This window comes from Ornithodoros turicata, chromosome 2 (assembly GCF_037126465.1).
Source record: "Ornithodoros turicata isolate Travis chromosome 2, ASM3712646v1, whole genome shotgun sequence".
NCBI classification, from domain to species: Eukaryota; Metazoa; Arthropoda; class Arachnida; order Ixodida; family Argasidae; genus Ornithodoros; species Ornithodoros turicata.
Genome location: NC_088202.1, coordinates 50,457,053 through 50,484,570, shown reverse-complemented (window position 1 = coordinate 50,484,570; position 27,518 = coordinate 50,457,053). Strand labels below are relative to the sequence as shown.

General features: G+C 45.4%; 1 protein-coding gene across 1 annotated transcript in view; it reads right to left on the bottom strand.

The window, feature by feature from the left end:
* The window catches only part of LOC135383455 (uncharacterized), an 89,369-nt gene that overhangs the window by 3,070 nt on the left and 58,781 nt on the right, over nucleotides 1-27,518 (bottom strand). Inside the window, exons 8-10 of the mRNA XM_064612897.1 lie at nucleotides 21,200-21,235; nucleotides 20,997-21,032; nucleotides 19,244-19,397 (exon numbers count right to left, since the gene is read on the bottom strand). Coding sequence (XP_064468967.1) covers nucleotides 19,244-19,397; nucleotides 20,997-21,032; nucleotides 21,200-21,235 — 226 coding nt within the window. The remainder of the gene's footprint in view (nucleotides 1-19,243; nucleotides 19,398-20,996; nucleotides 21,033-21,199; nucleotides 21,236-27,518) is intronic.

Here is a 27,518-nt window from a genome sequence, read left to right as displayed (position 1 = left end):
ACATTTCAGGCTGAAGAACTTCGTTATTAAGTTAGTTACATTTTGTACACGGTAACTTAACTAGTAACGAGTTCTTTTCGACGGGTAACTTCTCAATCTATGCTTGTAACATGGAGATTGTATCGCAGCTATGCGTTTATCGAACCAGTCATGTGCGTACCTCCATAACCAACAGGGCATGGACAGGCAAATGGACGCACGAGAGGTATGGACCAACTAAACAGTGCCTTCAACATCATTCGCGAGTTTAAAGAAGCAGTGAAACGTCTCTAATTATTCGTGGATGGCTGGGGCGTCCTGTGAAACAATTGCTAGGGAGCTATGCGAATTGTTTCCGCTTGTACGAGAGACCGTTTCGAGTGTCACGCATGCACATTGCGAATAGGTGATGGAGTCATGTGGCGCGCGGTTCAGTACGAACGACCCAAACGCGCAGAGCCGTTTCGTATTCGGCTAGCACGACAGTTGCCATTGCGAAGCAAGATGGTGGATGTTTGAAGGAGGGCTGTTGCAGTTCGACTGCCGTATGTTTACTGTTGCCGACTATGTCTACCCTCTGTGGTAAGTTGTGGCATTTCGCACGCATCAGCGTCCAGTCGTGGCGCCATAACATACGCTCCATGTAAAGAGGTTAATTTTTCAGTACATGTGAGGCGTATTAAAGCTACGTAAAGTGCTCATAGCTGTTGTTCTAACTATCGAGTGAGGTTCGCACACGGATGATTAACCTTTTTCGAAGCGGAAGCGAAGCTGCCTCTTACATTAATACTTATTCATCAACGTGAGATCGACTGTGCCGGCATCTACTTGCCCAAACGTTAACAGCACGGCGACCACCGTAGTTCGTCTCAACTGCAGTTTTCTGCAAAGGGAATGTTTGAAAGTACACTTCGATATTCATATTTACTACAACAGAACATGTCAATGGTACACCACGATCCAGTTGATGCTGAAATCCAACTGCAATACATTTGTGGGTGAACAATTCTTCCGATTTGTTAAAAGTATCTGTAGTTCGCTTCCTATAAGGTTTTCGAATAGGCAGAATCGGTCCTTTGGTTCGGGTACAAGGGACTCACTAAACCTCCCAAATGCGATTTTCAACGGTACAACGACGCGCGCACCTGGCCTGCAGCACGCAAGAGAGACCTCTGATGCACACACACTCATGTAATCCCCCAGATACTCGAAAGAGCGTGTAAGTGAACGAAGGAGGTTAACGACACCGTTGTTCTCGCCCTGTTCGCTGTCCCGACAGGGAGGAAGATTATTGCAAGGAGAATCGATCAGGCGACTAGTGACGTAACTTGGCGGGGTCGAAGCGTCAGGCTTTGTCTGTAGCTTCTGGACTCCACGGCAGTGGCGGACGAATTTTCGGTGGCCGACGAGAGGTAACGGCTGCTCCCCACGCACACCTACTGACGTTACGCGAGAGTACCGGGACGGCCGGATGGCTGGTTGGTTCTACGTTATTGTAAATTTCGTTGCGCAGTGATAGTACACAATGGATCAGCCATGACTAGTTCTAGACAAAATGATTATGCAAGAAGACTAGCGTGTAGGGACCACGCGCCCTGGAGTACCTGTCATATAACCCCTCGATCACTCCCCTGCCCCGCGACGGCAACCTGCAACCCATGAATCATCCAGCGACGAGTGCTGTCATTTTCCTACATGTAATGAATTGACATGCACAGATCTTGTGCTTGTTAAATCATCTGAAGCACTGCTACTCTCCCAATTGAATTATAGCAGCCCAGGATGTTATCTACCTGTCACAGATTCTCGAGACGTGCAACAACAATCCTTAGCCAGTTTGAACAATTAAAAGCGAGCAACAATTAATTTTCTTGAGTTGATCCACAAATCACAATCCATATATATATTTTTTTTCCACTAAAGCTAACAACACTGTTCATATGAAAGCATAATACCTACAAGCCAATTACCAAAACTGAACTATAAATTTTATGCCATATAGTGTGACTACCATAATCGTTTCTAGAAAAATACCTATAGCCTTCGCATCAAATCATAACACTCACATGCCAATTTCTCTAATAGAACTGTAATGACGAAACATCACCGTGACGTATGTCACTCGTGTGGCAACAATTTATTCCTCGTCTGCGTCTTAGCCATCTCGCGAGCCTATACAGAGCGCTCATCGTCGTTAACACCATTACAACGTAAACATGACGTCGGTAGGCATAGCGAAACCAAAAATTCACAGGCAGAGAACTCCGCCATTTCACAAAGCAGTATTCCCTCATGAAGGTCACGGGTGCCTTCTTTGTATTAGTGGTACGTACAAATGAGGTCACGTTTTTAGTTGCTTTCATGTCTTCATTCTGGTTCCCAGTCTACCGTGGAAAGCAAACAAGGCTGCTTCACAAGAGTTGCATCATCCGAAAGTCAATGTCGTAATCGTGTGTGGAATGTGGTTTGTTATTACGACTTATTTCGCACTTGCTTTGACACCATGTGCATTCCGAGAGAAACAGACACCCTTCAGGCTCCAGAAGATGGAAGAGCCCGGTAGCCATCCATAGAAGGGCTTCGAAAAGATGGGGCTACTGGTAGAATTGACCAGAACAAGGCCATGCAACTAGTAATATGTAAGGAATTACAAAAAAATCTACAATATGAGAGGGGCATTCTTTGTCTTACTGATTTTTTGCAATAGTAGTTCCAGTCCACCATAGTTGGCGGCGCTGTCGTACTATCTGACGTCATTTGTTTGCAAACAGGGAGTGTCATGATGACTTGATACCCAGTGCATCATGTTCATATCAATCGAAACTTCATGAAATCATAACATAGACGGACAGAATCAAATCATGCCATAATAATTCTACCTGAGACGTATATCTGCTATCATAATCGTTTCTTGCTTGTAGTTACCGATAGTCTTCATATAGAATTATACACTTGCGAGCCAGTTCTTTGAGTTGCTACTACAGATTTTGTGGGGCATTGCGGAGGAATTACTTGCCAGGCCTAATCGTATCCATTGATATCCAACATCACACAGATATACAAAGAACAATCGTTCAGGAAGCAACGACATTACAGATACCGCACGACAATGTTCTATCGTTAAAGCAATGTCCAACGAACTCAGGAACCTGATGAATTATGTAGGAATTAGAGTCGAAGGTGCTTGGCAGGCTGGTTGCAATGGCCAATTTGAAACGGTAGAAAATGGTATTGTTGCGTCTCGTCGTAGCAACACACCCAGATGTATTGCCGGATTTTCGGCATGTGTTCACGAAGGACACCCCTACACTTCCGCCAGCAGTACAGACAGCAAAAGACGTAAGCTTGCAGGGAGTAATGTGTCCATTCTTCCCGCTGGTCATCCAGTCGACAAGCGAGCTTCTGGGCCAGACTCTCTGGATCCCCATTGCCATCCGAAGAGCTAAGCCGATCCGGCTGTCTGGGAAAGGGACATTGAAGGTGAAGACAGACGCCGTGCGTCAAGGACACACCACCGTGCGCAGCCAATGTGTTCTATTGTAAACGGTGTGACGTGTTGAAGCTAGACTGTATATAAAAGCAGGGAACTTCATGGCCTCCTCTGTCTGTTCACTTCGAGTCTTTCGAACACGTAAATAAACCACGTTGTGTTTCTCTTAATGGACCCCTGCCTGACTACCTCCGGCACCAGACCGCCCGGACCGGAAACCGCAACAACTGGTTCGCAGCACTGGGATGAATCTCATTGGCCGTAACCTGTCGCATGGGTGAGTGCTTACTGTTCCTTTATCAGATTGTAACCAGATCGTGTCTAGAGTCTAGAACGATAGGCAAAATCTGTTAACTCTTTTGGTGTAGGAGGCACTAAGATTTAGCTCAATTCGAAAGGCTAGGCCACGGGAAATTTGCGCCCGAAGGAGAACCATGGACATGACGAAGTTGCGGGTACCAGATTTGTTGCATTTCCTTGAAGAAGTTGGTGGTAGCGCGGGGCAGGTAAAGCAGAAACCTCAGATCATTGAGCTCATTAAGAGTATTGGAGCAGATGTTTAGGAAATTGAGGAATGCTGGGAAGAGATCCTCGAAAGAAAACAAGACGAGGGAGTAATCAAACGCGAACGCGGGTAGAGTAAGGAAAGGCAAAAAGGGAGGAATGGCAGGCTAAACAGGCGAGAGAGCATGAACTTACCTTGAAGAAATTAGAGCACCTCCGACTTGAATCTGAGAGCTCTGCTAGGACGACTGTTAGAATGGGGGGGGGGGGGGTGATGATGAAAAGTTGAGGATAGAGGATCTCCTACAGCCATTCAAAATCGAGGAGAACATTGGTCTGTTTCTCGTGAACTTTGATCGAACCTGCGAGAGGGTAGGCTTTGACCGAGAGGCATGCCCACAAAAACTTCTCACTCTACTTCCTTGCGAAGCTACAGACGTTATTGCGAGGCTAAGAATGACGCAGGGGACTACGACACTGCAAAAACCGCTCTACTGAAAAAGTACCGACTGAGGCTTTTTGACAGCGCTTCCGTTTGTCAGAGAAAAAGGAGCACGAGTCTTAACTGGAATTCGCCTACAGTTTATAGAAAAACTTGATAGAGTGGCTCAAAAGCACTGAAGTTTTTGGAGGCTACCACAACGTCGTAGAGTGCGTGGCTGTCGAACAGTTTTATCGAGGCCTTCCTGACCCTATTATGTTTCGGTTACAAGACAGAATTAGTGAAGTCAGTACAGACTACCGCCGAGTTTGCGGAAGAGTATGTTACATGTAGAAAGGCGCAAAGTAGGGCCTCCGTTTCCTCTACAGCAACGAAGGAAACTATAGGGAACAGTCAGCACAAGGGAAACGCCAGCATAGAATGAGGTTTCATCCTAAACGAGTTAAGAAAAACGGGACAATGAAAGCGAGAACGGGAACGAGACCCGGCTGACATATTCCGAGGCAGAAAACAAAGCAAAGCCAAACAAGCAAACACCAAATGTGTTTGAGTCTAGGAGACGTTATGTGTGCAACAAACCAGGGCACTACGCTGCAAACTGTCTCAACAAGGTGGTGTTACCTTTTGTTAGTGACGGTGCCGGGAACGCTAAATTGTTGGAACCATACGTGCGATATATGACCGTGAATTGAATGTCGTGTATGGTTTTGCGCGATTCGGCAGGTAGAATGGATGTAGTGCACATGTCGTAGGTGGCAAAAGATGACTACGCCGACGAATCTGCTTGGATACAGCGGGTCGTGGAAGAGCACAGTGTGTGCTGTCCGACAACACGGGTTACAATTGAATGGCCGTTCGGAACTGTCGCGAATGCGGCAGCAGTATCGGCCAACCTTCCACGGGAGCATCCATATTTGCTTTTGAAGAAATCTGATCGACTAGTCAGGAACCGAGGACGATGTTTTTCAGACCAACTTGTAGCGGCTTTGACACGCTCTAAAGCAAGAGAGGTCGCTACAAAAATAGAGTATGACGTAGACGTAAAGGCGCCCCAGGCTTAGTCAGCGCAGAAGGATGAGCAGTATTCGGACAAGGTAAATTCAGGAATCTGGGGGGATATTGTAAAGGCGCGGAATTGTTCGCTTGAGAAAAGTGCACATGACACACGGGCGTTTGTCGACCGCCAGTTGCGAGTGCCAGTTTCACGGAACTTTGAAAACCTTGCTAAGGTAAATCGAGTAACCTTTGCACAGATATGCGACCCCTCGTTGATGGAGCTGTAGAATCCTATGAGGGATGGTGTAGCGAAGAAAAACATCACGTTTTATCGGATGGTCTATTATACCGAAAGTACCAAGACCGAAATGGCAGGATATTTGAGCAGTTAGCAGTTCCTGAGAAGTACAGTAATGATCTCCTACACTTATCCCACTCAGCACCCTGGGCTGGACATTGGGTATTCGTAAACGAAACGAGAGATGTAGAATCATTTGTAAGGTCGTGTGATACAGCTTGGGACAAAAGTTTACGGAACACGGCACTGGCGTATTTCTTCATGGGAGCGTCCCCCTGCTACATATCAAGACGCTATCGAATAAGAAACGGGTGCTCGGCTGTTCTGTCCATCTCTCAATGTGTGCATCCACCTCTGTTTGCTGCTAGGGTGTCGCACAAATGGAGAAATGTGACAACCCCGTGTTCCGTAAACTTTTGTCCCAAGCTGTACATGCCAACGGGTATGGAGGTCAGGGAACAGAAAGAAAGCGCTCAAGCAGCTGGTCCCGGTTATCACTGATACGTTCAAGACACTTGTGCGACTTCTCCCTCCAACAAAGTCATAACGCCGCTAGATTCTGACGGCGCGGCCCTCACTGAACTCAATTCTACAGCGGTTGTGGACGCCCTACTTTCCATTATTTCGCGCGTCCGCATCCCTGCCGAAATACAATGCGACAATGGGAGCGCCTTTACCAGTTGTCTCACGACGACGTTCTTTGAGAAAAGTGGGATAAAGATGATCCACAGCTTCATCTATCACCCGCAGTCGAACAGCGTGGAACGGTTCACTTGCCATTGAAACGCGTGCTCAGGGCCGGTACTTTGAAAATAAAAGGGATTGGGAAGCGTGCCTCCCCGCGACCATTCTCGCGCTCCGTTCCGCCCCTCACGAGACCACGGGCTTCAGGTCAGCAGAACTGGTTTACGGGAAGAGCCTCAGATCCCCCTTGCGTATGTTGGGGGAATCGTGTGAACGTTTGGGAGAAAACCCAGCAGTTGTGGAATATGTACTTAATTTGCTGCACCGGCTTAGCTATGCAAAAGAAATTGTAGAAGCGAACATGAAGGCAGCACAGAGAAACGCAAAAAACATATTACTAGAAATCAGCCAGAAAGTGTGTGTCCACTGTGGGAGACAAGGTAGTGCTGCTCTAACACGCGAAGCAAAACCATGTCGAAGTGCAGTGGGAAAGCCCGGCGAGGGTGGCTGAAAACATTTCAGAGACGAACTACGTTGGCGAATTTGGAGGTCGCCGGAAGTCGATAAAGCTATATCACAGCAATCTCATGAAACCCTACCGTGAACGAGAGGAAACTGTGAATCTAACTTTGAATATTCCCGAGGAAGCGATATGGGAAATTTCCAGTATGTGTGATAGCCAACGAGTAACGGCCGAGGAGATAATGTCCTGCTCACGTCTATGGAGAAGGGCTCGAACCGGCACAGATCGCCGATATTGAGCAGATTGTGCTGGATTTTCAGGGCACTTTTCAGAAGAACCTGGCAGAAGCTGCACTGTAGCTCATGATATCGAACTCACATGTGACCAACCGTTTCGCTCCAAGCCATATAGAATGTCGCAAGGGCAGAACGAGATCATGGAGGCCGAGGTCTAGCACATGTTAGAACTTGGGGTGACCGAACGGGCGGAAAGTGACTACACTTCACAGATGAGACTGGTTGAAGTCCCGGGGAAAGATCCCCGACCTTGCATAGAATATCGACGCCTCAACATGATAACACCCGATGAAACCTGTCCAATCCCAAACATCGAAGAGAGAGAGTACAAACCGTGAGCACGGCCAAATATATTTCAACGTTAGGTTTAGTAAGGGGTATTGCCAAGTTCCCCTGACTCAGAAAGCTAGCCGGTATGCCACTTCTTTGTCCCCATTAGGAATGTTTCGGCCTACGGCACTAGCATTTGGTCTCAAAAACGCTCCGTTTTGCTTCTCTAAGAAAATTGATGAAATACTGGACGTAGTTTTGCTCCGTCCTACATGGACGATGTTCTCATATTCTCCAACAGTTTGGAGGAGCACGTTGAACATATACGGGTGGTTTTGGACACTCTTCAACGCCTGCCTGACTACATGCGGCACCAAAGCGTTCGGACCGAAACCACAACAGTATGTGCCACTTGTCATTTTGCAGATATATGCATCATATATGATATCATGGCTCTACTAATTGCTACCCCACTGAACGCCGAAGAGCTGCTAGCAAAGCTTGTTTTTTTTTTTTAGAAATGAAGGCTGCAAGCATAACTCAGTCGAATGAGACCATCCAAGCTCTCGTGGATGAGGATTTGTTGGAGAGTGAATGCGAGACTTGAGACCAGTACCTGGAATCCTACACCACCATCATGGTCCAAGCCCGAGTAGCGCGAGACTCTTCGGTGACTCCTACAAGAGACGAAGGCGGTGTCGCTTACTAGCCTCCATCTTCTCTTCTCTCCTCTTCTCTAGCCTCTTACTGACGGAATCAGTCTGCTGAGGATGAAAGTTGACCGGTTTCCTTGTGAGCTTTCCCGGGTTCAAGGGTTCAAAAATAAATTTCATGCGAGCATTCGGCGACGACCCAAATCATCAGCATTCACGAACGTCAGCAAAATGAAATATTAACGTAATCTTGTCATGGGATCGGAGGCTTGCGCTATTGACAGACGTCATTGATGACATACATGACAGCAGTGGACATGCTCGCGATATGATTTGGCAGTAACGAAGTTCTGATTAGTGAACATTTGGACTCTAATCAACTCTTGTTGACTTGGCTCCCGCGAAATGTATCGAGAATGTCGGAAGCTTGAGACCGCTTCATGAATCAGTCGCTGTCCGTGCCAGAAATGTGGAGATTCTAGGCGTACCACAGACTCACTACTTCATCACTGTGCATCAAGCAGTCATTTGGAAGATACCTTCAGTGCTAGAATATTATCGAGTGAATAGCACTGCTGCCACCGCTGGAAACCTGACCACTCTTTTGCAGTTCCTGGAGATGGAAATTGAATGTTGGGAATGGATTCGTATACCGAGCATTCCGATTGGTAATGGTGAGGATCGTAGTTCTCCCAAGGACATGGCGCTTTGTACTTCTGCATTCACTTTGAGCACCAGCGCTACGAAGACAACTTGTATTCTCTGCAAATCGGAGCAGCTCTCCTTGGAAACCTGTACTGCATCCCTAAACCCCAACGAGAAGCAGAACCAGTTGCGCCGTAATAGACGTTGTTTCCTCTGCGGGAAACAATCGCACTCGTCCAAGGAATGCACCACTATGCTACAGGTTCTGCTTCCAGAAGTGTAACAGGCGCCATCTAACACAGTTGTGTATAGAATATCCTTGTTGTTCCCCGTTGACGACTACAGGCTCAGCGACCTCTGTTACTAAGGCACTGATGTGGCAGCTTTTCCTACTCCAACTCCTCTTACAGACAGCCAAGACATGAATTCAAGGGTTGAGTGAACAACGACAATCCGTACGCCTTCTGCGTGACGGGGGAAATCAGCGCAGCTCCATTCGCAAGGATATCTAAGCAAAGACTGGACGGAGACCGCTACATACAGACTGCTTGCTCATTCACAGTCTTGGAACTTTCGTTTCAAGACTCACCGCTTACCGCTGCGTACAAGTGTTACAGCACAGTCAGTTCCCTTCCTACAGTGTCAAACTCGAGGCAATTTAATGTGACCATACAAACGCTCTAATAACGTTCCCTCACTGAACGCTGACACGTTTAACCATTTGAACGAATTGTGTCTCGATGTCACCGACAAATACACTCAGAAGTACAGTGCCTTGGGCCAATTGGTTATGGTTTAATGGCGCCAATGCGGGAAATTAGACGAGGACGAGAAACACACAAGAACCGCCGCTGCCAGCTAGCTTTATCCACACACCTATACACACTAAAAAATAGCTAATAGTCAGTTTTCGTGCATCATACCTTATGGCCTTTGTGAACGTAAGTGACAGCGTTGGTGGTTCTGCGCATGCGCAAAACGTAACCAGAGCTTCGCGCATTGCGCAGAACCACCACATTATCCCTTACGTTGCCTTCGAGCTTCAGGCACTTTGTGAACAAAAGAGTGGTCATGTACAGCAAGCCGAGAATTTTTATAATAAAAATTGTGATTTTATAGCGCAGCTCTTAGGCTCCCGTTCCTGCGTTGAGCGGCATCGGCGCTGCAGAGCGAATAAGGAGCAAAGCGAAGGATGAAAGTTTGGGAGAGCGTGAGGATGTGCAGCAAGAGTGAACAGGGCGCGAGGGGGGCAGCGAAGAAGGAGGGCACACTTGGGAAGCAGGGATGCATCTGGCTGCAGTTCAGTGAGCTTGGCTCTAAACTTGCGCCTGGAACCGTGGCGGCCGCAAAATCGCGGCAGTACCCAGTCAACACTGACTGTTGGTGGAACGTAGAATGTACGTTGTCTAATGTTGACTAATGTTGAACAATGTTGAATGTAGAATGATAACGCTGAACCAACGCTGTTTCAATGGTGAATTGTGAACGTAAAGAAAAACGTAGATTTTTCATGAAGGAATCTACTGTAGTTATACGTAGCAAATAGTTGCGTTTGTTCTACATTGTACCTTCAACATATTGTCAACCTTTATCACGAATGGAAACCCGTTGCTTCTTCAGTGCGCACCCAATTGTTTCGCACTGTGTTTTATTTTTACGTTCCACTGTGCCGTTCGCGTGTTGAGTAAGGCCTGTATGACGTGGTATTTATGTCACTCATGCTGCCATTACTAATCATATTTATTTCTTTTATACCCTCATAGCATTACACTTTTTTACCCATATTTGTAAACGACTCATCACTAATCGCACGTATTCAGTAAACAAATAAAAAAAAAACATTTTACCTTTTCCACACCATTATAATTATCGGTCACGGGAGGTTGAGGGACATAACAAGAAATCAATTTCCCAACAAGTGGGAGCCGTGCGGAACTACGTCTGCCTCATCGCCATCGACATTCTCCAACCGCCGTTTCAAATACTCGAAGCTGGCGAGTGGCGAGGCGCGTCGTCGTGGCAGTTCGGTAGAGTGGACATTCATTTTGTCACAGGGAAAGGTCTGGGGAACATCAGCATCGTGCGTATTTTGTACTGCAATCTCTGGAGCATCGAGGCAGTACTGGCCAATGCGGTGAACAACTATGTTGAGCGTAGCACCGAATGCCGCACTGTGCAAGAGGCAGTGGTTCTTTGTTCTCCGCCCTTCAAGTTTCACAGGTGAGTTTTCTTTCTTCATTTTGCCTCACTTAAGATATGTGCGTCATTGTTTTCTCAACGAGCACATGTGGTAGAAGTGTGGTGCATAACAGTTTAGTATCCGAAGTAAACAACTTTGTGTCGTTTTCTGTACCTGCAGAATGTGGTTGCGTATCACTGACAAGTTTATGCGAACTGTGGGACTGTGTGTGGTGTGCGTGTGTGATATGTAGTTTGGTGTATTCGAATATTTATTTAATATGTTCTGATGATATCCTACTGGGGTAAGGTTTAATGCTGTCTGGTTTATGGCTGCTGTAAATGCCTTCCGAGTATCGACATCAGTTTGCAACGGAGCTTTACTCCATTGTTGAAGTCGCACGTTCAAACAGTACATAGCGCAGTTATTTCAGATGTCACAAGTTGCAAAATGCAGATATCTTTGTTCACATCTCTTCGAATCATGCACTATTTTATAGGTGCTCGTGATAACTTGAACTGGGAGTGGTGAAAGCAGCGGTGGCCTATTCTATGAGCAGTCTGATAGTACAGATAAGATTGGCTGCAAAAGAAATGAGTTAGCTTTCCACATCTGACTGCGCTGTTCTCCAAGGTTCCTTGTTTTATTTGTGTGTGTGTAACAGCTAATCTGGTTGTTGAGTGAGCTAGTGTCGCTGTTTGTAGTTTTGTATGAACTAATAGCTTCTGTTCAGTTGTCAGAGAGCTTGAACTGCATGTGATTTCGTCACATCGATAGACAGCGTCACGCATGTGTAAAATGTGGACCTGGTGTCTCTCTACAACAATGGGGAGCAGGGCATAAACCAGAAGACAAAGACTTCGCTTGGACATGCCAGTGATTAGGCTGCTTCCCGTCACACCATCTATACTCCGAAAGATGCTGCGGTAGGGGTCATGTATGTGTTCCCAGTGGTTGTAGAGTGTCCGGTTTTGACGTCTATTCATGGTAGTGTTTGAGCTGCTATCCCACTAGATGGAGTGACCTATGTTGTTGGTTACCTTTCATAGATGACCGTTGCGAAGAGGCGTAGCGACCATCCATGTGATTATTATTATCATGATCATTATCACTGATTATCTTTTTTGTATTTGTTTGATTACTTGATTTAAGATTTTAATAAACAAGCACATAAACGGTCACGCCCTTCATTGTCTTATTGAATAGTCATTATTACACATTTGTACTATTGTACTTGGACACAGTTAGGTTTGGGGATACCTGCGCTTTTGCCCCAGCAGAAGTGGAGCAGCATAGTAGGAAGAGGTAGCAGTGGACAACGTATCATAAACAGTAATTCACAACATTTGGTGAACGTTCTATCAACGTAGAAAAAACAACAGTCAACGTAGAAATAGCGTTATAAAATTATAGTGGATTCTACGTGTTTTTGACCTGACGTTTTCTACGTAGAATCTACGCTGCACGCTATCGCAGATTCTACGATGGTGTTATAGATTTGCAATGTTATTTCAACGTAGATTCTACATTTCGTGGTTGACTGGGTAACTTCACGAACTGGTATAGGGGTGCTACCTGAAGAACATACTATGCGTGGAAAATAAAGTCACTGGTGTATAACCTAACCTCAACAGCTGCGTTCAAGTTTCGCATTACAGACTATCGTCACTGTCCAGAGACTCTTTAATTACGTGTAAGATTCCCCTGGTGCAATCTAATTATTTTAGTAGGAAAGTCAGTCACAAAGGAGGCTAGCTATTCCTTGGTAAATAATCAGTCCCTGTTTTGTGTGGATACCTTCACATTGTGTCAAGGGCCATCCAGTCGGATTCAAGACCCGTGCTGCAGTGTGTGGCTGTCTTGGGGATACGTGGGTCCCTCAGTCCTGTTGTTTCTTACATGCTACGAGTTTACAAGAAGGCGGCAGCTACGTGCAACACTGTCACATAACAATGAATCCCTGGGCATATTGGCATCAACAATAATTTAGAAGCGAACAGTGCTGCCTTGAGCGCCCATAAGCACGCAGCTCTTTTTCCTGTAACTTTGTCTCCTAGCGACCGTAGGTACTTCAATTCGACCCTGATGCAGGCCCATGGACAACACGACATAGCCCACTCTCTTCAATCTGGTTAGACCCCGCGCATTCTCTTAAACTTTTCCGCGGCTACCATGCCCTTTTGCAGCGCTCTTCCACCGCATGATTCAGGAGGCTGAATGTTTCCTTTGCACCAGCTCTGAAACATTGCCTCGGTTGCATCTTGTGTTCCATCTGCCCTGCCTGTGGAGTGCACAGCGACCTCCTCCACATTATCCAGCCTATGGGCAGCATCGCCACTGCTGTAGGCTACGCTCATGGAAATTGGTCTGCAACATATTGACCAACTGCTGTTCGACATCGTCAAAATTATCTGATGCTGCCACCAGATGCAAGGCCTTTGTGTTCTAGCGAAGTTCTTGTGCTCGACTGGTCTGGGAACATATAAGAGTACCCTTTCCGCCATCATGCTCTTATTCATTCCCAAAAATAGAGATGGGACAAATCCAGAATTTTCCGAATCCGAATCCAAGCAAGGTTCTATGTATTCACGAATCTCGAATCTTTCGAATCCTTTCTTGAAAAGGAGATTTAAAAGCCAGGAAAAACACTTAAACTGCAAAGTGTTTTGAAGCACAATTTTGTATATTTGTTTAATGAAAACTAAATTAAATAATCGTTCAGTTTCAGGAGAAAACATACCCATACACTTATTGTTGTTATACACTAACATGTTGTTCATCGACTAAAGACATACATAAAGTCTCGAGTCTGAATTCTTTTCATAAAATTCAGGAAGAATAAAACGCAACACCATGTGACTTTTAAACTTGTAGTATAGGAGCTTTATGCTCTTATGCTGCAATTTTTGCGCTCCCCAGGGCAGCCGGCCAATCAGGTTTTCGGCAGAATCTGGAGGCGCCAATTGTACAACGATACAAACAAACGTGGTTGGTGGATTCAAAATATTCTATTCGCCATTCTGGACACTGGAATTCGGACTCCTGAATCTAGAATCCCTGCCTAGAATTCGAGGTTTCCTGGATTCGGTTGGCCCATCCCCCGGAAAAAACCATAGATTGAGAAGTTACCCGCCAAAAAGAACTCTTTACAAGTTCAGTTACCGTGTGAAAAATGTAACTAAGTTAATAACGAAGTTCTTCAGCCAGAAATCGAACTTGCAGTTACTGAATTACTTTAAAAAAAAGAACTAGTTACTTCCAAGTTACTTCGGACACAAAATGGCATTACGCAGGTGCAGCGCAAGTGAGTAGTTGAGATAGACGTTGAGTTGCCTGCAGAGGACTGCAACACGCTTAGATCGTTTTCGTTTATGTCCAACTATAGACCTCTCCATGTTTGTAAACAAATGGCATCATAGTGTTCGACAGCGCCTGAAATTTGATAGAACTGAACTACGCTCGAAGCTAGAGGTGAACAAGGTCGCGCCAGAAAGCCACGGTCTTGCGGGGATGACGATATGGTCCCTTACAGGGACGCGACCCTCGGTCCTGCTTTTCTTTCGGTGGGAGGCAGCCAACAAGTTCCCGTTCGTGGAACCCAGTCCTCTCCTTCGGATTTGTTCGGTTTCGGTCTGTCTACCAATGTCATGATGACGTTTCTCTGATAGAGGTCTATTCGAACTTTGCACCTTACTCCCTGTGCACAGTAAATCATTTTACACCTTTATTCGCTCAAAACAGGCGTATTCTTATAAAGACTCCCTTTTTTATCCCACAAACTGTAGCAAATGGTGTAAAAAGAGCATTACTAAAGGTGCAATATCGACATACACCACGTGTCGATCACACGTGTCGATCATTAAGGGCGTAAAGTGAGCTGTTGAAAGAGGTGTTTACGTCTATACACCTTTTTTACACCCTATTTGAACTGAGAATATGGTGTTGAAAATTGTGTTTTAGTTCGTGAAAGGAAAATTATACTGGTCTCACAGCTCCACTCAGCAGTTCATCACATTAAAAACGATAACTTGAGTTAAAAACACAGTATTTGACAGGGAAGGATGTCAGCAATTTCGATTGTATCCTTGACTCGTTGGCGGCGGGCGTTTAATTAGAAAGACCAATTACCGTCACCGTTACAGACGTTTTTCTACACTTAACGTACATGCCTCCAACAAATTGTATTTCTGTATATGATCCAACCGATACGCCAGTATAGGCTACCGAGGGTGACCTGGTTTCTTCAAGCTTCGGCAGTCACGCCTATGGTACCTAACGAGGGGTGCCTATGACGCATTGCGCTCCCGGTTAGGTTGTTCGATGGAACCACGGCTGGATGTTCAGGGATGTCACGGCTGCCGTGTTCAGGGTGGTGCTTGCCACAGCCTCAAGAACGTTTAACTGTATATCTCTGTATGCTGCCGCGGGATCTTTTGTTACACTTTGAGAGGGAGTGTTTGCCACTAAACAACTCCATCCTGAAAGGTGTTTTCAAAAGAATACTCCTCTTTATACGGTGTTTTTGTTTTCAAACGCCCATCATAATAGTGTATTGTGAGAAATACACCTAATTAAAGTGCGCTTTAGGTAACACCCTTGATTCTGGTGTAAAGGCAACACCAAAAAGGTGTGCGCCACACCACAAGTCATTTACACACACACACAAAAAAAAAAAGATGGAAAGAAGTTTATTGTGTGGGCGCACAATGGTTCAGCTTCATTTCACTGGCGCGGTTCTTACTTCCTGAATAAAATACTGTCAATGATCGAACGTCACGTTTTATGTCACAAGATGCCATGAAGGAACCAGAGAGAAAACAAGAAAATATGTGGACGTGAATGGAAAGCGAGTTAAAACTAACTTGGAACTTAACCTAAGTTACTTTGGCAAAGCTACCTGACAAAGGAACGAGTTCCATAGAAAGTTACCACGGCGCAAAAGGACCGAGTTAATTTACAAGTTACCAAAACAGAAACTTAGTCGCAGTAACGAGTTACTTGTAACCAGTTACCTCGAACTCTGAAAAAAAAAAAAAACAATAGGACCGTGCAGCAGCACAACAGCGGTGAATCACCTACCTCATCATCATCATCTAATGTTATGTCTTCTTGCTAAGGGCAGTATAATGTTGTGGTATAGGCGATGTTAACTGCGCCTGGACAAGGGTTGCATACATTTTTGTGTGGCGTTGGGTGACAATATTTGGATTTTCAAAAACCCAACAAATGCATCCCCAATATGTCCAAGAGACAAAACAAAGAACAGTTAAGCACGTATGCAACTAATGCACAACGCAACTAACGAATGATTTCAGTTTACAAGACAATAGTTCAAATATTCATACAACAAAAATGCCTCATGCCCTCACTGCACTGCCCTGTCCCTAGAACAGTGTCGAGAAAACACATACTTCTGAGAGTGTTGGGAGGGTCATATCATTCCAAAAATTGCACAGCAACGTGTATGGCCAGTGCTCAGTGACACAACGGCTAGCGCTGAGCAGGTTTTTTTTTGGTCATCCAGGTGGGCCAGCGATGATTCTAAGATATAGTGGTCTTTGTGTTTAGTGCAATTTTGAATGACCTGTGTGGCAGTCTCCATGGCTCATTCGCTCCAATTTGGGTGTGTGAACGTTCTCAACTTTAAGTAGGAGACTGGTGCTGCATTGACGTGCAGTCTATAGATGATACTAATGGGACCGAGTAAACCTCTGAGATACTGCTGGTCCTCCATGAACCTAATGAAATTTGTAGTGACAATTTAAATGTTTGTATTGTGAGTGTAATGATTTGGTATGAACGCAATCAGTAGCTTTAAGAACATATTCTGGTTCACAGAGCACGGTCTTGAAGAAATGGATGCCCCGGCTGTGCAGGCATTTGCACAGTGCCTTTCTCCTTTGACTGCGACCCTGTTGCTCCTCCTGATAAGAAGTGACGTCAGAGCGCTGGGGCCTCCGCAGATGCGGAAGAAGCACAGGTTTTTCGTCTATTTCATATCTTAGCACTTTTGGAACAAAAAAAGTTAGTCAAGTAGGTAAGGTAGGTAGGTAAGGTATCTGTTTTGTAGATGGGTTTTCAGATGCGACCTACACCTAAAGAAACGGTTATGATAGCAACAATGACGTGAATATAGTATAAAATTTGGAGTGACAATTACGGCAATTTGCTTGCGAATGTTATGACTCGATATGAAGACTATTGTTCACTTTAACGATTAAATGATTATGATAGGCTTTGACATCTATATCTGTGAGTTGTGTCTGAACTCAAGTATAATCACTAGTGCTCTCTTTGAATTCTTCGAGCCTGTTAGGAAACGCTGTCGCGCATCTCGAGAATCGGTGATGGATGGATAAAGACACTGAGGTTGTTGAATTCAATTAGGACAATTAAAAATATTTTAGTGGATCACATTGCCATTGCAATATTAAAGCCTGCTCACAACATGATCTGCTCGAACCACCGATGAAGCAATAAAGTAATATCAGCGTGTGCTATAGAACTAAATATTTCACCTCGCCAAAAGAGCGACGGTGACGTTGATATTTCCGCCCTCACTTAAAGGGAGACTTCGCACCAAAACCGTGTTGGGGTCACAGTGAGACATCAATCTGTACCGTATGATATTTCAGTGAATACAATTTCTCATCCCTAAGTGGCACACATAATTAGAAAAGGGATATATCCCGCTGAGTGATTAGGCGCTCCTCCATGGAAAAGCAGTCCAGCAGCAGTGGGCTGCACCTCACCGGTATCCCCCGTGTGCCTCGTGTACGGCTTTCTGTATACGCTTTGCTTTTACCACTGGCGAATATCGAAACGAAACGAAATCGAGGAAGCAGATGACTGGTCATCCACGTGGCACGAAGAAGTTACAAAGCACGTGCTGAAAGACAGTCAGTGACCTACACGAGACTACCGGTGACGTCACGCATGGTACAGGAGCAAGAGGGAACCTTCAGGAGTTTCGGTTTCGGTTTGAACTTCCCAGCTCTTTTAGCAGCTAAGTCCCCAACTGTCAAACGGACTGGATTTCTCATTTCGAGGGAACGTATCGAACTTATTTACACAGCCATTATAATAGCTTCATTTCGTCCCGGAGTCTCCCTTTACCGTCAGAGGCAAAAAGTCGTACGCGATGTTGGCAAACCCATATCGCGATATGTTTCACGATCCTTTTTTTGTTTTTCTGCTTCCTTCCTTTCGTTTCTTCATGTGTTCGTACTCTCTTGCCGTATCAGTTACTTCATCCTGTCGGACCCAGCTCGTGCCCTTCCCCGGTAGCATAAGCGTTGATATGTAGTGGTCACGCGCAAAGCTCTTTGTCAGCAAGCGTCCCCCATAATAGGAGGAACCGGCTTGCACATCCTAAGCTCTCCATGGTGACTTGACTGGTAACAGACTACTTAGAACACAGACTTTTCTTGTTGCGTGAGCAGGAGTTCTTGCTACAGTGATCCTGCCGCCATGTTGTTCTTCACAACGGAAATGTACGCCTAGCGGGCCTCATGTACACGTAGTCTAATCCTCTTAGGTAGGTAGCCACAAGTTAATGCACTTATAGCGCGTAGCTCTTATTTTTTGTATACTGGGACCGGAGAAGTTAAATGACATCGTTTTATTTCTAAGAGACGGCGGTCGTGTGGCACACAAGTCCGAGGTTTTTCAGCGATGTGTGAAGCTGTCACGGGCCCATGGATATGGTTCGTGTTTGGTCTGGTTTGGTCATATTGTAAACATTTGAAATAACAAGTGAAACAAATATTTTATTCATAAAGAAAAGCAAAACAAAACAAATATCGTCAGACGTTACGTTTTTTTTTTGTTACGCTAAGTGAGGGCGGAGATGTCGACGTCACCGTCGTTCTTTTGCCGACCACTTGAGGTGCGCAACAGACGGCAGAGCTGAAACAATGAGGTCTGTGGCGCGCACTGCGATTACTTTCGTGCTTCGTCAGTGGTTAGACCGCATCATGTGAAGATCAAACTTTAATATGACAATTGTAATGTGCTCCCTAAAATCAATAATTAAAAAGTTGATCAAAATATCTGTGTTAATTAGTCCCCTAATTGAGAATAAATACGGCTTCCTAGTAGTAGCCCCTTGCAGTAATCCTATGGCGAAAGTAAGGGCGTCCTAAGGTATCTCCCCTTTTTATGAAAATTTGTTGTAGCTAAAAAGAAACACCCTGTATATCACAGTAGACTAGTCATATCTTCAGAAGTTTTGCACTGCTTTGTGTAGGACACACTTTATGGAGACACATGTACCTGTACGTATGCGTACACTAGGCAGAGTACATACTTTTCAGTGTAGTTGAGAACCAATTTTTGCACTTACGGCATTTTGGGAAGTGGCTTTTGATTGGATACAGCGATTGGATCATTCGCACGCAGAAGTAATCTCCATAGGTGAGGAGTCGGTCAACGCCGGCGAAGATCTCGCACAGAACGGAGGGGACGAGATCCTCCTTTGGCAGACTGTTTACAATGCACTGGAAATAGTATTGTACCTTTGTGAGAACGCCGTGTGTCTTGTGAAAGGCTCCGAACGCGTGCAGAATAAGTAGCCCTACATCAAATTGCGAATAAGAAGCAATTTCGATTTCAGAGTATCATTTGGAAGAGAAAAGAGAAAGAGGGGCAGTGAAACGTGAGCCTTTTGTGCCTTCGTGTTTGTGTTTGTTTACGTGTCTTGCCCATCGCTCAGGCTTGCCTATCATGGAATTTATCCACCAGCTAGCCTGCATTTACGCCATTTTATCAGTGAAACGTGCCTCTCGACGACGTGAAGGAGTTATGAAACAATGGAAACTGCGCGTCACTTAGGGTAACTGTTGTTGTTCGTAAATAGGGGATTGCGGTAACGCCATCCTGTGCTTTCATCAGCAATTGGCAAAAATAAAGGTCACACTTCCATTACGGATAGGCGGGAGATTACTATAGGGATGCCTGTGACAACATCTCTGCGGTTTGGACGAAAGGGCAGGCTTGTGAATCAAGAAACTCAAATAAGCAAAGTTTCCCTGAGCGTTGATGAGATAGTCGAACATATTAAGCGGTGCATTTCTTCACATCAACTGCAGAACGGGCAAAGTATTAGTCAGAGAGAGAATCCAATAGTAAAATAACACGCGAAATGGGGGACGGAACTCTACTGCTACCGCCACTGCTATGGGTGAAGTCGTGTCTCTTGTGAATTCTTGACTCCATCGAAAACGGCAGGTGCTTGCGCGGTGTTGCATGACTAGAATGCCACTGTGCTGATATACTAGAGCTCGTGCACTGCACTTAAGCCTACCAGAAGGATGGGAGACATTGGCGAATTGTGGTGAGGCTGGGTCACATAAAGAATGACATAAAATTTTAGAAGTGCTTTGTGTCGAACCTGCAGCTGATGTCACATAGTGTGGATAAATGTGCGTAATGCAGTGATTTGAGATCTTGCAGTTGACTACAGAACGTAGATTGCAACCGGTCCTGGAAGCCTTAGCTGTAGCAAGATGCTTGTGGCTGAAGCGTTAATAGCCGCTGTATCCTTTTTCATTTATTTTTTTGTTACATAAACATATCACCCCGAATTCCCTGTAGAGCAGACTATAGCTCTATAGAGAGTCTATAGTGCTCGTTGACTAGACTGTAGCGTGGCAGGAAGACACTCAACTGGTTATCGCGGAAGGTGGGGAGGCCCCTCTGGACACTCTCCCATTTCAAATGAGCCATTGAAAATACCAGTGAACACGGTTGCGCTACTGCTACAAGTAGCGCTGCTATGTACGACACTGCACTAATGACCCAAACATGCGGTCTTTAATAAAAGCCATTACCTCTCGCGATGTTGACCCCTTTTTTCGCCCCGAAAACTACAGGGAACGGATGCTGTCATCGCACTGGGATGCTGCCTTTTTAAATTAAAACCCATTGGTCAAAATTAATTAGAACAACGCTCCATTTGGTTGCCACTGCGACTGTAAACACTGTGACTCTCTTGTTCTAGTATATGTCGCTATTATAAGTAAAAATAGATGTTTGCTTATGCTGTAAAATTGAGTCCATATAGTTACCATGGATACCGTGTATGGCGTTGTACTCACCAAGATTGTGTCCATAAAACCTTTCAGAAGTTGAGGCTGCAAAGGAAAGATAACTAAGTGTAAAATAACCAAACAGATGGAAGACAAGCACAACACAAAGTGCAGAGCTTCTGTGTTAACCTAAATCTCAACAGGTAGGTCTCTTATTGCTTGGATTTTCAGTATTGTGCAAGTCCCAAGTGCAATTTATTTGTCATTCGTACCTGACTGCTACAGAAGTGGCCAGAGTCCTCTAGGCACTGCAAGAGGTAATTACACAATCTTGACATATCACAATGTGAAGTTCAATGTTCACAAATTGATGTCTTGCAATTAATCTTATCTGTTGAACAACAGCTTTTGTTTACGTATTCAGAATGTTGACGTAAACCCCTATCATGACTCTGTACATCACAGAAACACGCTGTTCTTCCCCATTTTTTTCTTCAATAAACATATTCCCCCCACGCTGTTCTTTCATGTCAGAATGGACCACAAACACACACGGGACCTTTGGGTACCCACCAGAAGAGAAGGCACCATGAGAGCACCAGAGACACGTTTTAGGTGTCAAAACCAGACAGAGAAACTGATAAAATAGGTACACCCTCTCAAAACATATGGGGGAGGGTTCAGAAGTTTCGGTTCGGTTCCGGTTCCGCACCGGAGCGCAAAGAATAACGGTTCGGACCCGTTCGAACCCGTTCCATACGGGTTCATAACGGTTCAGCTAGTGTATAGTGAGGGAAGCATCCGCACTCTCCCCCCCAAAAAAGCTAAAGTGTAGGGAACGTGACAAGAAATCTTCTGCAAAAACACCACTATATCGTGTGCATCGAATGGGGGACCTGCGAAGGACACGAACACGACAAAAGAAGAAATGGAAAAACATTAGTCACTGCCATCACGCAGTATATACTGTCGCGCGTCACAGCGTCTGCTTTGCAACCCTATACCTGAGGCTGGTCTTATAGAACGAAATAGTATACTGCTGTACAAACAGAAGCACAAGTACGGTTATCTTGATTTTGTGGTGATCGTGAATCCTGCCTTCGACGCCCGAACGAATACAACACAACTTGTTCTTAAAAGAGATTGCAACATACTTGTTTCTGACGAGCTGTAACGTACAATCAAAGAATGACCGCAGCAGCGATGATTGCTTCGCACGGCCTTTACAGGCGAGTATTTTAATAGCTCAGGAACCCACATAATGCCTTTCGTGTTTGTTCCGTCAGCGCGCTTCTTTCCGTTTGTTCGTTGCCCCGGCATCTACTAGCCTAAACGATGTTCAACAAGGATGCTCATCGGTAGTGCCTTCAGCGGTGTCTGCACAAAACTCACCTGAGACCGCCATGTTACCCTATTATAATGCACGGAAGCCGACGTTTTCGCACTCTCTTAATTTTTAGTCGCTGAGTATGGCTTTCAGGATTTTTTGTAGCTTTCGCACGCATAAATACGCCATCGTGCGCCACCGGAAGTTCCTTAGGTAAGGAGACATCGAGTTACACGTGCAAATGCAGGTTAGGTTTATCTGCATGCACCCTGTATATGGTTATTCGTGATATTGTAGACATAATATGCTAGTCCGCTAAATAAGTGATTCATCGTATTTATGGTCAATATTTAGCGACGCGCGTAATGCTTACGCGATATCACGCTTCGACACCCCGCTTTAGAGGACATTGGAAGACGACGACGAGTAACAGCGTTTAGTACTTCGTGCACGTCCCTAACTGTGTGATTTGCTACGTCATTTTTGTTGTTATTGCTAAACATCACGGCACCATTACCATTATTATTGCTAAATTGTCTAGGTGAGGAAACCACTACAGAGGAAGCGCAAGTAAAACACTGCGAACCAGGACAACTCTTGAGGGTTACTAAGCTGTAGATGTTTAGCAGAATTTCGAGAAAGTAAGTGTGAACTTGCACTGGCGACATTCCTCGCTAAGTGGAGCTGATATGAAATCTGCAAAGCAGTGCCGACTCATCGTGCTGTTGTCAAGCGCGCGATGCGTGTGCGCTCAGGTAGAGCAGAGGCCATTCGCGTCCAAAGGGGAAACAGAAGAGCCCGGAGTCGTTTCTCGAACCGGTTGGGAACACTATTTTGCTTTACGTTCCGGATCAGTTCCGGACTGGTGAAAATATAGCCGTTCAGTTTCGGTTCGGGTTCGTGAAAAAATTCCGGTTCAGCTCCGGTTTTCGGTTCCGTTCCGTTCCGGTTCGACACCCTGATGCCAATATCTAACGGTTTTAGAATTCTCCGAACGGACTCTGACAAACCCCGAACATAAGGAATGCATGTAAAATTCTTAGGACTGGGAACTTCGTCACGACTGGGGGCATAAGTGATACTGTGTTTTTAATGAATCAGGGAGGGTAAGGGCTCTTCATGAGGATATTACTTATCTGCTGGCATTCGGTTTCTTTGGCTTCATCCGTGCAAGGGACTGCAGCTAGGCGGTTGTACAGGGACTTTATCACTGCATGTTTGTGCTCAGGAGCATGACACGAATAAGAATTCAAGACAGGACCATTGTCACAGGGCTTACGGAAAACGGAGGTGTCGATACTTCCCGAGTCGGTTCGAGCTACTAAAACATCAAGGAAGGGAACCTCACAGTTGTTCTCTTTTTCTACAGTGAACTGTATGTTGGGATGTATACTATTCAGCAAAGCGTGGAAAGAGGAGATATCATCATGTTTCAAAATCACAAAAGTGTTGTTCACGTACCGTTTATTTTTTGATACGTGAAAACCTCGAACCTGGTTTTCAATCTATTCCATCACTAGGTTCACTGCGGGAACTGAAACAGAGCTTCCCATCGGGCGGCTCTATTTGTTTGTACACTGGGCCGTCAAATTTAACGTACGTTTCCCCGAGGCAAAACGGAAGCAACTATCAAAGGGAGGAAGAGGGGGAGTTGGTGGTAGTTCATGTCGCTTCAATGCATCACTGAGACGGGACGAAGGGCGGTTAAGACAAGGAGACAAACGTATCTGCAAACTCACAACTGACAGGAATTTATTTGCGCAGACAAATTTAAACAATCACGAAGGAAAATAGGTGGCGCACTAGCTACACAAAATGCTATGCCCCTAGTGTGGTCCACGTGGGCCCGCAAGGTCAACCCCACACTCCACGTTTAGAAACTCTTTTTCTAGGTCAGCCAACGCAAGGGACGGGGCACTGATACAATGTGTCCCTTTTTTGTGAATACAGAAGGCTTCAATTATCTCGCGTACAGTCTTATCAGAGTTCTTGCACAAAACAGATGTTTTATCGAAGCATGGTATGCACTCGCAGTCCCTACAGTGCAGGCCAAGGTGGCCTGATGGGGTGCGGCGTATAGTCGATGCATGTTCCATAAGTCGGACGTTCAAGCACCGCCCCGACTGACCAATATAACACGCACCACAATCTAGAGGAATATAATATATGGTACCTAAGTCGCAGGCAACAAAAGGCTTTTTGTGGCGAATGCCACACCCCCGAACATTACGCTCTTTATTAATGTGTGAGGAAAGACTTTGCAACTTGCGTGGAGCAGAGAATATAACCGGAATATCAAACCTGCCCGCAATTCTTTTTATATTGTGAGATACCCTATGTACATAGGGTATGACCACTGGCCTGGCAAGGGGCATGACAAATGTCCTTTTCGGAGTAGATCCACTAAGCTGCTTTAATAAAACCTCAGCCACATCTACTAGCACATTCTCAGGAAATCCTGCACATCTCAGTCTGGTTATTTGGGTCTCGAAGCTACTGTTCAACATGTGCTGGCACGATTTTACCAGAGCTGCACGCATTACTGATTTTGCCAAACCCCTCTTTACTAACTTGGAGTGAGCCGAAGCATATGGCAGGAGGCCTTTTTTGGACCTAGGGTTGTACTTATAACAGATATGCTGTTGGGTCTTGTGGATACAAAGGTCCAAAAACTGTAACGTGTCGTTCTCGGGTTGTTCTAAGGTGAGTTCCAAACCCCCCATGCACTTCCTGAATATCTCAATGAAAGCGAACAGATCTTTTTCATAGAACAGTAGAAAGTCATCTACATATCTACACACATGGTGGCGAGGCATACCTTTTAGTGTCTCCTCCATTAACTTGTCACACTTGCCCAGGAAAATTTCACAGAGAAGTGGGGAAACACATGAACCTATGGGTGTCCCTGATTTTTGGATATAATACTTGCTTCCACTGTTGATCACCGTGGCCTTTAGGTAGCTGGCTAGAAGTTCCATGAACGATGCAACACTGATTCCAACACTATTTTGGAACGAAACTGGCGAGGTCCCTTCGATGAGATCCTGGACAGCCAGAAGAAGCCCAGATAAAGGTATAGAATAAGAAAGGTCAACCACGTCTAAAGAAACAAAACACAAGCCCAGAGTTTGCTGCTGTTGCAGAAACTGAATGACCTCCTCGGAGTTCTTGACGAGATAGGGATCAGGTATGTAGAGCCCTTGTAGGTGACGTTGCAGAAACCGCGAAACACTTCTTTGCCATGACTTACGCTCAATGATAATTGTCCGAAAGGGCATGTCAGGCTTGTGCGTCTTCGCCGTAAAAAAGGCTGAAAGGTATGGATCCTTCTGATCTGTAACCGCCTTGGCCAGTTTGTCGAGATTTGTCGAGCTTCACAAGAGCTCGAGCTCTTGCCTTTGCGCTGGACCGCAACATTGTCCCGCAAGAACTTCGGACATCGTTTGGCTTCATCACACCTACGCCCCAACATGTAAGGAGGATAGCCAAAATCTTGAGAGGTGAGTGCTGGAAGCACTATAGACTACAACAGGACCAACTGAGAACGTTGTGTTATGTTGAAGGTGAATCGGCAGAAGACTATGCAGGTAGATATAGTTGGTATCGAAACCTGAGTGAACAACTCAAGGAGGTGTTTTGGAATCGCAGACTCCGACAACTGTTGTATAAAAATAAGACCATCAAGCGACATACAACTCCACAAAGGGTTGTTTGTGTGGGAGATGCGCAGGTCCCAAAAGACATCAGCGATGCTTTGGAACTCGGCCCGAAATTTTGTGTGCAACCAAAGCTGAAGAGACCCGAGCTTTTAGGTCTTATTAGAAGAGTGGCGATCGGCGTTCCAGATGAAGCAAAATCCAACTGCATCGACCAAATGTTAGGAGCTGTCAAAGATTTCTCGCTTCGTTGTACCACTCCTATAAGGATGAAAAAGATTGTTGACTATTTTAAAGAGTCACATTATAATCTGGTGACTTCCGATAAAGAAGGGGGTTTTGTGATCCTCCCCAGACAAGAATATGATCAAAAGGCGTCAAATGCGTTGAAAAAGAACTTCATTTCCATTGGAGCTGAAGAGGCCGTGAATGCTCGCACTTCCATTATCAAATTGTGCAAAATGACTAATCTCGACAAACTGGCCAAGGCGGTTACAGATCAGAAGGATCCATACCTTTCAGCCTTTTTTACGGCGAAGACGCACAAGCCTGACATGCCCTTTCCGACAATTATCACTGAGCGTAAGTCATGGCAAAGAAGTGTTTCGCGGTTTCTCCAACGTCACCTACAAGGGCTCTACATACCTGATCCCTATCTCGTCAAGAACTCCGAGGAGGTCATTCAGTTTCAGTTCAGGTCGATGCAGTTGGATTTTGCTTCATCTGGAACGCCGATCGCCACTCTTCTAATAAGACCTAAAAGCTCGGGTCTCTTCAGCTTTGGTTGCACACAAAATTTCGGGCCGAGTTCCAAAGCATCGCTGATGTCTTTTGGGACCTGCGCATCTCCCACACAAACAACCCTTTGTGGAGTTGTATGTCGCTTGATGGTCTTATTTTTATACAACAGTTGTCGGAGTCTGCGATTCCAAAACACCTCCTTGAGTTGTTCACTCAGGTTTCGATACCAACTATATCTACCTGCATAGTCTTCTGCCGATTCACCTTCAACATAACACAACGTTCTCAGTTGGTCCTGTTGTAGTCTATAGTGCTTCCAGCACTCACCTCTCAAGATTTTGGCTATCCTCCTTACATGTTGGGGCGTAGGTGTGATGAAGCCAAACGATGTCCGAAGTTCTTGCGGGACAATGTTGCGGTCCAGCGCAAAGGCAAGAGCTCGAGCTCTTGTGAAGCTCGACAAATCTCGACAAACTGGCCAAGGCGGTTACAGATCAGAAGGATCCATACCTTTCAGCCTTTTTTACGGCGAAGACGCACAAGCCTGACATGCCCTTTCGGACAATTATCATTGAGCGTAAGTCATGGCAAAGAAGTGTTTCGCGGTTTCTGCAACGTCACCTACAAGGGCTCTACATACCTGATCCCTATCTCGTCAAGAACTCCGAGGAGGTCATTCAGTTTCTGCAACAGCAGCAAACTCTGGGCTTGTGTTTTGTTTCTTTAGACGTGGTTGACCTTTCTTATTCTATACCTTTATCTGGGCTTCTTCTGGCTGTCCAGGATCTCATCGAAGGGACCTCGCCAGTTTCGTTCCAAAATAGTGTTGGAATCAGTGTTGCATCGTTCATGGAACTTCTAGCCAGC